The 14793-nt window shown below is 36.6% G+C and overlaps 1 protein-coding gene across 1 annotated transcript; it reads right to left on the minus strand.

Moving 5' to 3' along the window:
* Positions 1 to 7568: 7568 nt before the first annotated feature.
* Positions 7569 to 11167, minus strand: LOC100617295 (protein Lines homolog 1-like). The gene has a single exon (XM_056822816.1). It carries the CDS (start codon positions 10557 to 10559, stop codon positions 8265 to 8267), a length of 2295 nt encoding a protein of 764 aa, XP_056678794.1. The 5' UTR covers positions 10560 to 11167; the 3' UTR covers positions 7569 to 8264.
* Positions 11168 to 14793: the final 3626 nt, after the last annotated feature.

A 14793-nucleotide genomic window follows, 5' to 3' on the forward strand; every position in this document is an offset into this window, starting at 1 on the left:
ACCTATGTAAGTCATCAGCTTTTCTATATATCTCCAACACATCTCAACAGCAAGAATTAGAAAGAGAAATTCCATTTAAAATCACCCTAGACAATATAAAATACTTAGGAATCTATCTGGCGAGACAAACACAGGAACTACATGAACACAACTACAAAACACTTTCCACACAATTAAAACTAGATCTAAACAATTGGAAAAACATTAACTGCTCATGGATAGGATGAGCTAACATAATAAAAATGACAATTCAAAACCATAACAAAGTTCATTTGGAAGAACAAAAGATTAAGGATATCCAGGAAAATAATGAAAAAAAAATGTGAAGGAAGGTGGCCTTGCAGTGCCAGATCTCAAACTATACTATAAAGCAATGGTCATCAAAATAATATGGTACTGGCTAAAAGACACAAGGGAGGATCAGTGGAATAGACTTGGGGTAAATGACCTCAGCAAGACAGTCTATGACAAGCCCAAAGATCCCAGATTTTGGGACAAAAATCCACTACTTGAAAAAAACTGCTGGAAAAATTGGAAGACAGTGTGGGAGAGATTAGGTCTGGATCAGTACCTCACACCCTACACGAAGATAAACTCAGAATGGGTGAATGACTTGAATATAAAGAAGGAAACTGTAAGTAAATTACGTGAACACAGTATAGTATATATGTCAGACCTTTGGGAAAGGAAAGATTTCAAAACCAAGCAAGACTTAGAAAAAGTCACAAAATGTAAAATGAATAATTTTGATTACATCAAATTAAAAAGATTTTGTACAAACAAAGCCAATGTAACCAAAATTAGAAGTGAAGCAACAAATTGGGAAACAATTTTCATAACAAAAACCTTTGACAAAGGTCTAATTACTCAAAATTACAAAGCACTAAATCAATTATACAAAAAAATCAAACCATTCTCCAATTGATAAATGGGCAAAGGACATGAATAGGCAATTTTCAGATAAAGAAATCAAAACTATTAATAAGCACATGTTGAAGTGTTCTCTGATAATCAGAGAGGTGCAAATCAAAACAACTCTGAGGTATCACCTCACACCTAGCAGATTGGCTAATATGACAGCAAAGGAAAGTAATGAATGCTGGAGTGGGTGTGGCAAAGTTGGGACATTAATGCAATGCTGGTGGAGTTGCGACTTGATCCAACAATTCTGGAGGGCAATTTGGACCTATGCCAAAAGGGCGCTAAAAGACTGTTTACCTTTTGACCCAGCTATACTACTGCTGGGTTGGAACCCCAAAGAGATAATAAAGAAAAAGACTAGTATGAGAATATTCATAGCTGTGTTCTTTGTGGTGGCAAAAAATTGGAAAATGAGGGGATACCCTCCAAGTGGGGAATGGCTGAACAAATTGTGGTATGGTATGTGTTGGTGATCGAATACTATTGTGCTCAAAGGAATAATAAAGTGGAGGAATTCCATGTGAACTGGAATAACCTCCAGGAATTGATGCAGAGTGAAAGGAGCAGAACCAGGAGAACATTATACACAGAGACTGATACACTGTGGTACAATCGAATGTAATGGACTTCTCCATTAGTGGCAATGCAATGATCCTGAACAACCCGGATTGATCAATGAGAAAGAAAACTATCCACATTCAGAGGAAAAACTGTGGGAATAGAAACACAGGAGAAAAACAACTACTTGATTACATGGGTCAAGGGGATATGATTGGGAATGTAGACTCTAAATGATCATTCTAATGCAAACATCAACAGCATGGAAATAGGTTCTGATCAAGGACACATTCTAAATTCTGAGATTCATGGTTTCATTGATAATCTCTCCATCCCTAATCAACCACACTTCTCTACAGTAGACTGAAAAATACAGGTATCTCTTAGCAGTAACTGGTCAGTAATTCTGGAGAGGGATGGGGAAATGTGATCTGGTCTATATTGATAATGAGCCTCCAACTAGGTTTGGTTTGGTTTTTTTGGAGTGGGAAGGGGGGTTCTTTTTTGTTTTGGTCATGGCCTCAGAGATGTCACAGGTCGTTCACCCAGCAGAGTTAAAAGTCAAGGCCATTTTAGTATCCATTTGAGTGGCTGAGGAAGTGTTCCTCGGTTACCGGGGGGAAATGAGAAAATCCCTTCCCCTCCCCTCCTTCCTGCAAGATAAAATACAGATCATAATGTGGAAAGTCCCGGAACTACAAATTTCATTTCCTCTCCACAGACAAACCAAGCCACCTACACTCTAGTCATCCTCCTCATTCCCCCTCCCATCAGATCTTGGATTTGCCTCAAGGATCCTGGCAAGGACTCTGACAAGTGGATTTTCACTTAATATCTTGCCTGAATGAAGTCTTCCTGGACATTTAAAAATAATGCCTCCTTGTACCTTTTTTTCCACTCATACCCCTCACTCTATTATTACTCCACTTTATGTACTTTTGTCTCCCATTGGAATGCATACTTCTTGTGGGCAGAGACTATCATGTTCATTTTAATTTTTCCCTCAGTGACATCAATTTGTAACCCCAAGAAGCAACTACAGGCTTTTCTGGAATGGAGTAAGAGTTCCAAATTAAAGATAAAATTTCTCAGAAACCGAAACTGATAAGATTGGGGTGAGGTGTGTCTTAATTTTAGAGAACCTAACAAGAACCAGTGTTATGGAAAGAGTAGGAGATTTGGGGTTAGAAGTTTGGAGTTTCCATATGCCAAGATAACGTCAAAATGGGTATATGATTTAGGCATAAAGGGTCACACTATAAGTATGTATGGGTAACATAGAATAGTCTAACTGTCAGATCTGTGGAGAAGACCAAGCAAGAGATAGAGAACATTACAAAATGTAAAATCAATCATTTTGACTATATTGTTTAAAAGGTTTTGTACAAACAAAAACAACATAACCAAGATTAAAAGGTAATCAATTAAATGGGCAAAAAGTTTATAACAAATTTCTCTGATAAAGGTCTCATTTCTCAAATATATAAGGAACTAAAACAAATTTATAATACAAGTCAAGCCCCTAATTGGCAAATGATCAAAGGATATGAATAAGCACTTTTTAGATGAAGAAATCAAAGCTATCAATAATCATATAAAATACTCTAATTCTTGATTAAAGAAATGCAAATTAAAACAGCTCTGAGGTACTATCTCACATCTATCATATTGGACAATCTGACAGTAAAGGAAAGTGATAAATGTTGGAGGGGATGTGGCAAAATTGGGACACTAATGCATTGCTGGTGGAGTTGTGAATTGGTCCAAACATCCTGGAGGGCAATTTGAAATAGTGCTCAAAGTGCTATAAAACAATGCATACTTTGATCCAGTAATACCAGTTCTAGGTCTGTATCCCATAGATATATAAAAAAAGGAAAGGGACCTACTTGTAAAAAAATATCTATAGCTACTCTTTTTCTGGTAGCAAAGAATTGAAAATTGAAGAGATTTCTATCAATTGGGGAATGGCTGAACAAATTGTGGTATATGATGGTAATGGAATACTGTTGTGCTATAAGGAATGATGAACAGGATGATTTCAGAAAGAGCTGGAAAAGTCTACATGAAGATGTGGAGTGAAATAAGCAGAACCAGGAAAACATTATACACAGGAACAGCAGAATTGTGGAATAGTCAACTGTGATAGACTTAGCTACTATCGGCAATACAAAGATCCAGGACAATCCAGAGGGACTTAATACAAAGAATGCTATCCACTACCAGAGAAAGAACTGTTGGAGTTGGAATGCGGATGAAAGCATATGGTTTCTTATTTGTTTATTTGGGAATATGTTTGAGGATTTTGGTTTTATGTGATTATTCACTTATAAAAATGAACACTATGGAAATGTTTAGCATGGTAAGACAAGTATAACCCAGATCAAATCAGTTTTCAACCCTGGAAGGGGGAAGATAAGAAGGGAGGAAGACAATTTGGATAATATGACTTTGGAAAACTTACTTGGAAATCAGATAATACATGTAATTGGTAAAAAACAAAAACCATAATAAAACTTTAAAAAATTTTTAAACAAGTTTGGAATTCCAATCCCCCTCTGCCACTTACTACCTGTATGATCTCAGTCGAGTTGCTCAAATTCTCTAAGCCTCACTTTCCTCATTTGTAAAATGAGGAGATGGGACTAAATGTGTCTATGTCTTTTCACCTCTAAATTTATGATTCTAAATGGCCAGGTGCATACTTGTCAATTAAATATGACAAGAGCGACATCTTGTGGCAGTATGTTGAATTTCCCACAAAAAGAGCTGCTTTAACTATGTACCATTTTATGCTTCACTTGAGTCTTGTATTTGAGAGTCAAATTTTCTATTCACCTCTGATCTTTTTACCTGACTGTTTGAAATTCCTCTATTTCATTGAATGCAATTTTTTCCCATGAAGGATTTGCTCAGTGTTGCTGCTTAAATGATTCTTGGTTGAAGTCCTAGCTAATTAACCCTCTGAAATAGCATATTCCAGGTCTTCCAATCCTTTCATATAGAAGCTGTTAAATCTCATGTCATCCTAACTGTAGCTCCATGATATATGAACTGTTTATTCTTGGCTATCTGCAATATTTCCTCCTTGACTTGATTATAATGTTCCTGGAAGTTAGTTATCCTTTGGGGATCTCTTTCAGGAGGTCATTGGTGGTAGATTCTTTCCATTTCTAATTTTACCCTTTCATTCTAGAATATCAAGGCAGTTTTCCTTGATAATTTTTGGGAAATGATGTCTAAACTCTTGTTTGATTATGGCTTTCCAGTAATCCATTTGCCTTTCCAGTGGTTCTAGTTAAGTGTGCTTATGAAATTTACAAATCAAGAGCTACCTTGATAAATAACAGAATGAGGAATCAAAATATGTGCCTTATCAGACTCAAACCGTGAGCTGGCACATTTGATAGAAATTGCAGTAAAGTCCAGAATTTGTATTAAACAATATTATACTTGTTCAGAGTAGAGAAGTTATATTTAAAATGTTTGGGAGACAGGGAATATAGAACAATTATGAATATGCCCAAGTCAACTGGGTTTTATAGAGAATTTTAATTAATAATACAATGATTAATCAAAGAAAGAGAGAGAGAGTAAGAAAGGAATAAGTATGAAGGGCCTTAAGCCAATATGGCTTAGACCTGAGTCTTAAGAGAGAAATCAGTCAGTTTTTTATTACTCACCACAAAATCTGTCTAAGCAAGGATTCTAATGACACCAGGCCAGCATCCTTCCTCAAAGGGCCTTCCAGCCAGAGATTGTTTTCAAAGGGCCTCTCTCAAGAGCCACCAGAGGGACAGAGCCCCCTCAGAGGAGCTCCTCAAAGAGCTCTCCTTCAGAATGAGATTTCCTCCAAGAGCACTTCTCCTCAAGCATCAGTCCTCAAGGGAATGAGTCCCTCAGAATGAGATTCCCAGAATGAGTCTCCTCAGAATGAGATCCTCAGAATGAGTTCCCTCAGAATGAGTTCCTTAGCTCTTCTCTGAGCTCTTATTTAAGGACAAATTCTCTTATGTCACCTCCCCTAAGTCCTTACATCTACCAATCACAGTAGACGTTTTTTTCTAAAAGACAGCCCATTTTGAATTCACAGCTGAGTAGATTAATCTCTTTAGTAAGTCAGGAAAAAAATGCTGTTGTGTCTACTAATTTCATTTAAAAAAAAACCTCTGAGTAAGTTTTCACCTTTTAGGTTTAAGTACTTTACAAGTTGCCCCACCTTTATAGTTACCTAGTATCCCATTGTATCAATTCCAAAAACAGGCATGGTTCAAAGAACTCCCCGCCTTATCATAAGTACTTTCATTGTTTAGCAAGGAGTTTTCTGCCCTAAAGCAGTCTTAAGTAGGGGTGGAGTAGGGATACTCCCAAGGCAAGGAGTTTTTTCCCCTAAAGCAGTCTCAAGTAGGGATGGTGTTTTCACATTCAAGTAGAGTTCTCACTCTCTGGTAGGGAATTGTTTCAACTGAAGATTCCCCAATGGAGAAAATCCTTAACATTCATAAGTCTGAGAAATTTCAAGGTTTACAGAAGAGAGTATTTGACAAGAGTTCATGGGGCAAAAGACCTAGAAATGTTAGTGGACTGCAAGCATGATGTGAGTCAACGACAGAATCGAAAGAGGTTAATATAATCTTAGGGTGTATTAACAGAAATCTGGTATAGAAAATGAAAAAGGTACTAAACCCATTGTTCTCTGCTCTGTTCAGATGATTGAGATCATTTTGTTTAGTTCTGATTACCACATTTCAGGAAAGTTGTTGATAATATGTACAATACCCTATATTTTAGGCACCAGACAATGAGGAACAATTAATTTAGATTATCCTAATCTAAACATTCTGCAAAGACAATCTCAAAGAAATGGAGGAAGAGAAAGAGAGAGAGGAAGGGAAGAAAGGAGGGAGAAAAAGACGGACATAGCCACTCTATGACTTAAAGATCTCTCACAAGTTATTTTGAAGTCACCCCAAAGTGGCCTTCAGCCTGTCCTCAGCTGGGAAAATGGTATGCTCTCATCTCAGGATAAGAACTTTGCCTTTGCTAATCAAAAGCTGAATCATTATAAATTTGACTCTCCAGATCAGCTGTTCAAACTACCAGAAGCCATGCCTGTGACAAAGCTATGCCACTTTGGAAAAAGAAAGGATGCTCTGATCTTTAGGTTTCTAGAATTCAGTCTCCAGGAAAGCTAAACATAAGAATAACAGAATATGTTTTGTTATGTGCTTTGTTAAGATTAAAATTAGTTTCTCTGCTAAAAATATTATATTTTATGAGGTTTATTAAAGATTAAGAAATAAAGAAAATACAAAATAAGAAAGCACGTGCCTAGGAGGGCCAAAAGGCCCATTCAATTTCACTTACTCTACAGCTTGAGAGACACGTGTGCTTGGAAGCAGAGGCAGGTAGAGAGAGCCTAAAGTAGGCAGAGAGCCCCTTTAAATAATAATTTGTGATCTCACACTCAGGTGAGATTCTGAGGAATTCTGGGAAGTTCCAAGATTACAGTTTGGCCGAAACCTTTACAGTTTTGGCAATTCACAGCCTTGCCAAACCACGTTTTATCACTGACAGCTTCTGGCTTATCTTCTCTGAATCTTTGTTATTCCTTCCTCAGTCCATAGTTGCCTTGATTTCAAGCTCCTTGACCCTTCAGAGGGGCCCATAAAACCTGGAGTAGCTTAAATTCCCCCAATTAATAGATTTCCTTTCCTCCAGGATGGTTCAGACAATTCCTTCCCAGAAAGTGCTCAGAGGACCAATGGATAGTATTGTTGGGAGATGCTTTGCTTTCTAATAGCATGGAAGAGGCAAAACAGTTGCTCACTAATTTTACGGGTTTCTGTTGTCCTCAAGAAAAAGAAAATCCTTTAGTTGAGTTTGGTGATAATTCTGAATCAAAAAGAAAAGGTGATAGAGACTTGTTTCATCTCTGTGGAAGAAGGGAGAAGCTCCTCCACAGAAGCCTATAACATATGAAATAATATGAAATAAAATAGGGAAAACCTTTTTAAAAGAATAATTTTTACAAGCCTGATTATATACCTAGTATATAGGGATTTGCTTCTCAAAGACTTTTTTTTTTTTTTACGAGTTAAGAGATTTATTAGTACATGCCAGATCCTCTAGGTTCAAGACATAGGGAATTGTTAAAGATTTAAAATTAAGGTTAAAAATGTTTTTTAAAAAAATCAATAATGCAAGTACCTGTAAAAGGAGAGGGAATAATATAAAGGATAGCATAGGTCAATTTTATTTCTTCCTTTGAAAGGTAGAAGAACTGAAAAAAGAACTTTTGAGTCAGGAAGAGTAGAAGTTGGAAGCACTCATATCAAATACTGTTGTCTAAGTAAAATAAAAAACGAAGTTATCTACAGTGAGCAAAAAGGTAATAAATAGACAAGAATGGAATAAGTTCTTAACAAATGCTTTGAGGAAAGTAAATTGACAGTAAGTCAACTAAAGATGAATATAATGATTTTTAAGGCAAATGGAGGATCTGAGATTAGACAATATTAATTTGTACTACAATAAATCATCACTCTTGTAATTTTCTCTGGCAATGCTCAGTAGCCTAAAGAAGGAGAACAAAGGGACCAAAAAATGACATAAGGGCAATATTAGCTGAAAAAATCCATTAGTAACAGCACCTGAAATAACCCTGATGTTCAGTCTGAGTAGGGGAGTGGTGACACAATAACAAAGGGAATAAAAGTGCCTAGACTTCTAAAAAATTTTTAAAAAGCAGATTAATTAGGAAAGGCTACATGGAAACGTAGTCTTTATAACAGGTTCACAGTCTTATTTATCATTTCAGTGTGTTTTAACAATTTCAATAATGCCGAAGGATTGTATGGAAAGAGATGTCTCCTCTGCAAACGGGAAATTGCCTCTTCTAGCTCTTTCAAGCATTTAAGTGTTTTAGAAGATATTACAGTTTGGGAAGCAGTATTATTTAGGGTAGCTTCACAACCTAAAGATGACAAAGTAGAAGACTTTTTTGGATCTAGTAATCTGGCATTAAAATCTAAGATATTCTGGTTCTTTTCTTCAGTCATATTAACAGTTTCCCTTATCTTCATATTGGCTTGATGGTTCAAAGGAGTCTGTTTAATGCTTGATAAACATTCTTCTTCCACTGACTCCTCTTCAGACTCCTCTGAGCTGTCATAATCAACCAGGCGTTGAAAGGCTCCCAGTGAAGATGTGTTATCAGTGCATATCAGTAAGTTAGGTTGCTTAGACTTCATTGTCTGGTTGTCTCTTTGTTCAATATTTGTTCCAGAAGAAGTAGGATCAGAAGTCAAGGGCAAAAGAGCATAATTTGTACCACAAAAAAGAGGCTGGTGAGGAGCTTCATTGCTGTGTCTTTTTTCAATATATGAAGTGAAAGTACTAGAAATATGCATATCATCTCTTAATTCTGCTACATCAAAGAACTTACAAACTTTTAAAAAATGGTTCCTTTCTACTTGGAGCAGTTTTAAATACCTAACAAAGTATTCAAGAAAGCAGGTTTCTGATGAAATTAAAAAGTCAAGGAGAACTGTTGCATCAAAATCAATATTTTTTAAGAGAAATAAGAAAATACAGTGAGGATTAAGGCCATTTTCATGTGTCTGATGGTCCCAAGTTTCTTTTTCTTGGGTCGTGCCCTTAGCAGCTTCATTCCATGCTCTAGTCAGCTTTTGGTAAATGCCTAATGATGCTTTTGCAGCCTCTAGCATGTCATCATCTTGTTCTATGAAGATTTTAGACAGCCATTCACAGTGATGATTCAGTTTTAAGGAAGACTGAAGATGGTGTTTCAAGATGGCCAGCAACTCAGACATGAATTTCTGTAATTCAACTTTTATTTCAATTGCTGATGTACAATTATGCGCCTTGATTTCTAAAGATTTCAGTAAAACCAAACTTGATGCTCTGAGCATAATGAGATCAGGGACAAGAAGACTTTTATTTCCAGGTTGAACTTCACTGCCTCCAAAATGGCTGGGTTTTCTACTTATAGTTAATTGCTTCAACCATCCCAAATTCACAGCTTGCAAAAAAGCATTGCCCAAAGCTAACATGTCCATATCTAAATAAGGATCTTGTATAACTGAAGTGGGAAATGAAGTTTTTAGGGCATCCTCACCCACTTTATGTAGTAGACATCTTTTAATAAGTATGATAAACTTCTTTTTGACTAAAGAGTGAATAGGCCAGGTAATAATATCCAAAGCACAAGATATGTTCAAATAAAAAATCCTCTGGCAAGTAAAATGTAACTTCAGGTAAATTCGGGAGGCTATTAGAATTTCAAGAAATTCCAAAAAACAAATCAAGAAATTTGTAATTCGGGGATTTAGTAAAGAATCTTGACAGTTTTCAAAATACTGAGAAAAAACTGAATAGTAAAAGACTTCAAAAGGAGAATCAAAAGATGTCAAAAACTGCTTCAATATTTCTGTTTTTTGTAAACATGTAGCTTTCAATATTTCTTTTATCACGGCTGTAAGAGTCCAGAGACAATATGAAATTGCATTACTTTCAGGATAGTCAGAAAGAGTTTTTAAACAAAAAGCCGTCCATGTTTTATTTATTATAGCTTTTTCTCTTAGTTGTAAATATAATATTGAGGCAAGACACTTTGCAGCCATATGAGACAATAACTTATCAGAACCATGGAATGTGCTGATTAATTTGGATTCCAGTTCATAAGGCTTTAAAAGAATTTCAATTATATCACTGTACTTCTCTTTTATACTGAATTCCATTTTTGTGGATAATATTTTGGTTATCATCATCTTGATTACTGTTAGTTGAAGTAGCATTATATCTCTGGGGTTATTAACTTGAAAATTCATTTTTAAATTTATTGATGCTGTTGGAGTGGGAAAGGTATCCACGTTAACAGAATTAGCCTGGTCACCATGATGAACACTTGGCCACTTTAGGAAATTTGATGTGGATAAATCTTGGGCTGAAAATGATAGATTGAGATGAAATGCATATTCCTGGCTATCATTTTCAAGTGTAGCTTCAAGAAGTACCTCCTTATATAACTGTTCTAAAACTTGATAGGAAGCTTCCATTTTTTCCCCCCAAGATGTTATTTGTTTGATCTTAATTCTCTTGAATTGTAGTCTCTTCAACTTAAACTCATACAGGTAGTAGAAGTGCAGATAATGGAATTCAGGTTCTTCAGAGATATGAGATCAAACTGTATTCAGATACTCCAAATCTGGGACTTGTGTGTATGGAGTGCTATGAAAAGACTGATTTCCAAGATAAAGAGTTCCCATCATTGAAGGTGTTCAAGTACAAGTTTCTCAGGACTGTTAGGAAACTTTTCTGGGCCTCAGGAATCTTATTTGTGACATAAACGGTGTGTAGTAGTAGATCATCTCTAAAGTTCTCCATTGGTTTTACTATCAATGTAGGTTTTGTAAAATAGAATTATTAATTTTGAAATACTTTGCCTTTTCAAACTCTATTTAAAAAGATTCACCAAGCAAAACAATAGTATAAACCGGATGTCACATTTGGTAACTAATATTCCCTGGCGTCGTCAGCTCTTTCCTTCATGTCACCGTTTTTATCCGCCCTGGAGATCAGTCGAAACTTCCTCGATTTCAAGCTCAAGATCCAAGTGGACCATGGATCCCCGGGACGCTACCTCATCGCTACCTCCAGGGCACCGTAGTTCCCTCAAAGACTTTTCTGACTAATCATCTCAACATAATTCTGAGCTACAATCAGAAACCACTATTCGGTATATGCCAGTATAATAATTAAAATTTAGGACTGCTCCTTACCTTTCATAAATAGTATTATAGGATTTGAGGCTAGAAAATAGAAGAACATGTATTCCTTTTGTTACAGCTTCCTGGAATAGAGAGAATATTTATCCTGGGAAACCCATCTAGGCAAAGAATCAGTAGTAGGGTATGGATGAGAATGACTAAGAATGTCTGAACAACTCTGATTACCCATCACACCAACTGCCTCTACACCAAGAGATCCCCATTTTTAAAAGCCACACTATATTAAGTGAAGGTCCTGGATAGTCTTCCTTCCTGAAGCTTCTCATATCTATCCCTCTCTCTCCTCCACATTACCTTTCCAATCACACTGGTGTTGTGGTGAAAAATCACTTTTAAAGGTTGTTATAATATTAATTTATGGTCGCCAAGGAATTTACTTATGAAATTCCTAAAATGAAACACTCAAGTCAGAATGGAGTTTATGGTGGTTTAATTACAATGGGAGTAAGGAAACAGGACAGGGAGTAAAGTAGAGAGGAGGAAAGGAAAAGGGTTAGCTCAACCTTCTGGCAGAGCCAGAGGGAGTTTTAGGCCCAAAAAGGCCAAGGTAGAGAAGAAAATCAGTCCTTGACTCACGTGACCAATCTGAAGGAAAGCTGTCTGCAGGCCTCCTCTCCACCCAGTGTCTTCCTCTGTCCACAGGAAGTCAGCAGATTCCAGAGGCTGTTTTTTACCTCACTTCCTGTGCCTCACAAGTGCCAATGGTGGTTTAAGCTTGGCTTAGGACCGCCCAGGTGGGCAGTTAATTATTTCTGATTTGTCATTGACTAGCACATGCCCGTGTAGTGTGGGGGTGCACAATTTTGGGGTACTAGACCAAGCAAGATGGATATTTTAAAATTCACAATCCCCTGATGATGATTGGGGGACTAGTCTTCCCAATTGATCACTAAACCTAAGTGTACTGCACCCCAAAAAATTCTAACTGAAAGTGTATAGAAAATTTTACCCACTAAGAGGAAAACTACAATAGTTGTAGATTAGGGGAAATAGAGGAGAGAGAAAGACAGCAAATCAATGTTTTGCTGGGCACATTGACAAAAGCCAATTAGGGGGCAGTCCCCTTTGGCATAAGAGTGTACATTCAAAAAAAATGTTCAATCAACCACACCCCAAGCTTCATTCTGGATCTTCCTGTAGTGAAAAGGTTTAGATATCTTTCTGCAAACAGTTCATTCTCTGGATTCAGTTAATTAGCAAGCTTCTTCTCTGAAGATCTATCTCGAACAAAATTTAAATCTTGGATTTTATGAAATACAATCCCCCCTGAAGAAAGTGTTGATAAAAGAAAAAAAAAACACCGAGTCCAGCTGAGGATGCAAGGTTTAGTTGTGGGGTGTGTGAGTTAATTCAAAAGGAAAAACAAAAACAAAAATGAAAACAAAAGAGAAGAAAAAGAAACAAGGAAAAAATTAAGGGAAAAATATAAACCCTTTATATATACATATATTTATATTAAAGAAGAATTCAAAATTAGTATCAAAATATCAAAATTCTTTGTATACAAAATTTTTAAAAAGCAAGAATAAATTTTCTCACTGGCCCCTGTATTAGGGTCCAGTTAAGTAATTTCTAATCCCACAAGTTTGTAGGACAGAATGCAGCAAATTTCACTTACCCATTTGCAGCCAAGGCTATAGGAAGTTGCCATACTATATGAGAGAAAAAAAAGGACCAGATTCTTATTTTTACAGGGAAGTGTCATCTGATTTTACCTTCATTCTCAGGGATGGAGGGAGCCAGGATGGTAGCCAATATTTGGTACTTGTCTGTAGGTATTTTCACAAAGAGTGTGGATATAAGGAAGGCCTACATCTTAACGTATGTCAAGTGTCGCAACCCCGAGTCTCACACTAGTTTCAAGTCCTTAGTATTGGCTTAGAAGTGCATTAATCCTACCTGGATTGGTAATTTTTAGACCTGTGAGCTCTTTTGGCCTTATCCAGGTTATCTCTGTGCTCCTTTTTAATCCCGTTCCTAGAATCACACACAAACATTAATCATAGTCCCACAACAATTATCAATAAATGGCAGGTTCCCATAGCCTAAAGCTATTTGGGTATGTGTTAATAATAATAGCAAGTATATAAATATATATTTAAACTAATATTATTGTAGAATAAAAATTAATATTGATTGTATATACCTTAAGTACATAAAAATTAGAAAAAGAAAAAAATAAAATATTTTAATAAAAAAATAAAATAAGGAAAAGAGATAAAGGAAAAAAGAAAAAAGAAATTTAGGAATTCAATGTGTCAAAAGCAAAATAAAACAGTTCCACTTGTCAATGGGTAGTTATCTCCAATGCATATATAAGATAAAGTCAATCAGTCTCAATAGAGGATGCTCTCTTTACATGTGAGCAATGAATCCAAGAGTCCTTTTCTCCAACCTTTATAGATATTGGAGTAGTCAACAATATTTGGAATGGTCCTTCTCAGGAAGGCTGGGTTGCTCCTGTATGCTGGAAGTTCTTTATATACATGTTGTCTCCTGGGTTCAGGTCGTGAAGTGAGAAGTCTAGTGGTCCGACTTGTACTGCAGCTCCGGATTCATGTAGCTCACACAGTTTGTGCTGTAATTCCTGTATATATGAAGCAATAGTGGTATCTCCCCTTAATAGCGACGTATGAGCCGGGGAGAAAGGCTTAGCCTGTATAGGCAGATGTCCAAAAAGCATCTCAAATGGTGAGATGCGTAAGTCTCCTCTAGGCGTGCTTCTAAGATAAAAAAGGGCCAGAGGGAGAATTTCAGGCCATTTTAAATGGGTCTCAGTGCATAATTTGCCAATCATAGTTTTGAGTTCTTTGTTCATCCTCTCAACTTGGCCTGAACTCTGGGGATGCTATCAAACATGGAATTTTGGAGTTATCCCCAAGCAAGAATATATCTGATTTAGAACAGAATCAGTAAAATGACCCCCCCCTATCGGAATCAATACGTGCTGGCAGGCCAAAGCGAGGAATAATTTCTTTTAAAAGCACCAAATAGCAAGAAAAGCCGTTGTGGCTCGGGCTGTAGGAAATGCTTCTGGCCATCTGGTCAGTTGGTCTACTATGACCAGACAAAATTTATATTGTCCAGCCTTTGGCATCGTTATGAAATCTATCTGCAGGTACTCAAAAGGTATGTAAGCCAGAGGACACCCACCAAAGGCTTTGCCACGAAAGGCATGTTGGTTATGTGCCTGGAAGGTAGAGCAGGCTGAACACACTTTAGATGCTTTGGTAGTTATACCAGGGGCTATCCATACTCTCTTAACAGAGTCCACGATGCCCTGGGTACCAAAGTGGCCATTATTATGAACAAATTGGCAAATTTCATGATAGAAATTTCTAGGGAGCAGGGGTTTTCCTTCAGGTGACACCCAAACTCCATTGATCTGTTTTGCTTTGAATTTTTGTTTCCATTTTTCCACTTCCTTTTCATTATAGGAAAGTGATAAATTTAAATTATCAGTGGTTGTTAATGTTGAAAGTAATTCAGGCCTTTCTATGGC

Source organism: Monodelphis domestica, chromosome 3, assembly GCF_027887165.1.
Source record: "Monodelphis domestica isolate mMonDom1 chromosome 3, mMonDom1.pri, whole genome shotgun sequence".
Lineage (NCBI taxonomy): Eukaryota > Metazoa > Chordata > Mammalia > Didelphimorphia > Didelphidae > Monodelphis > Monodelphis domestica.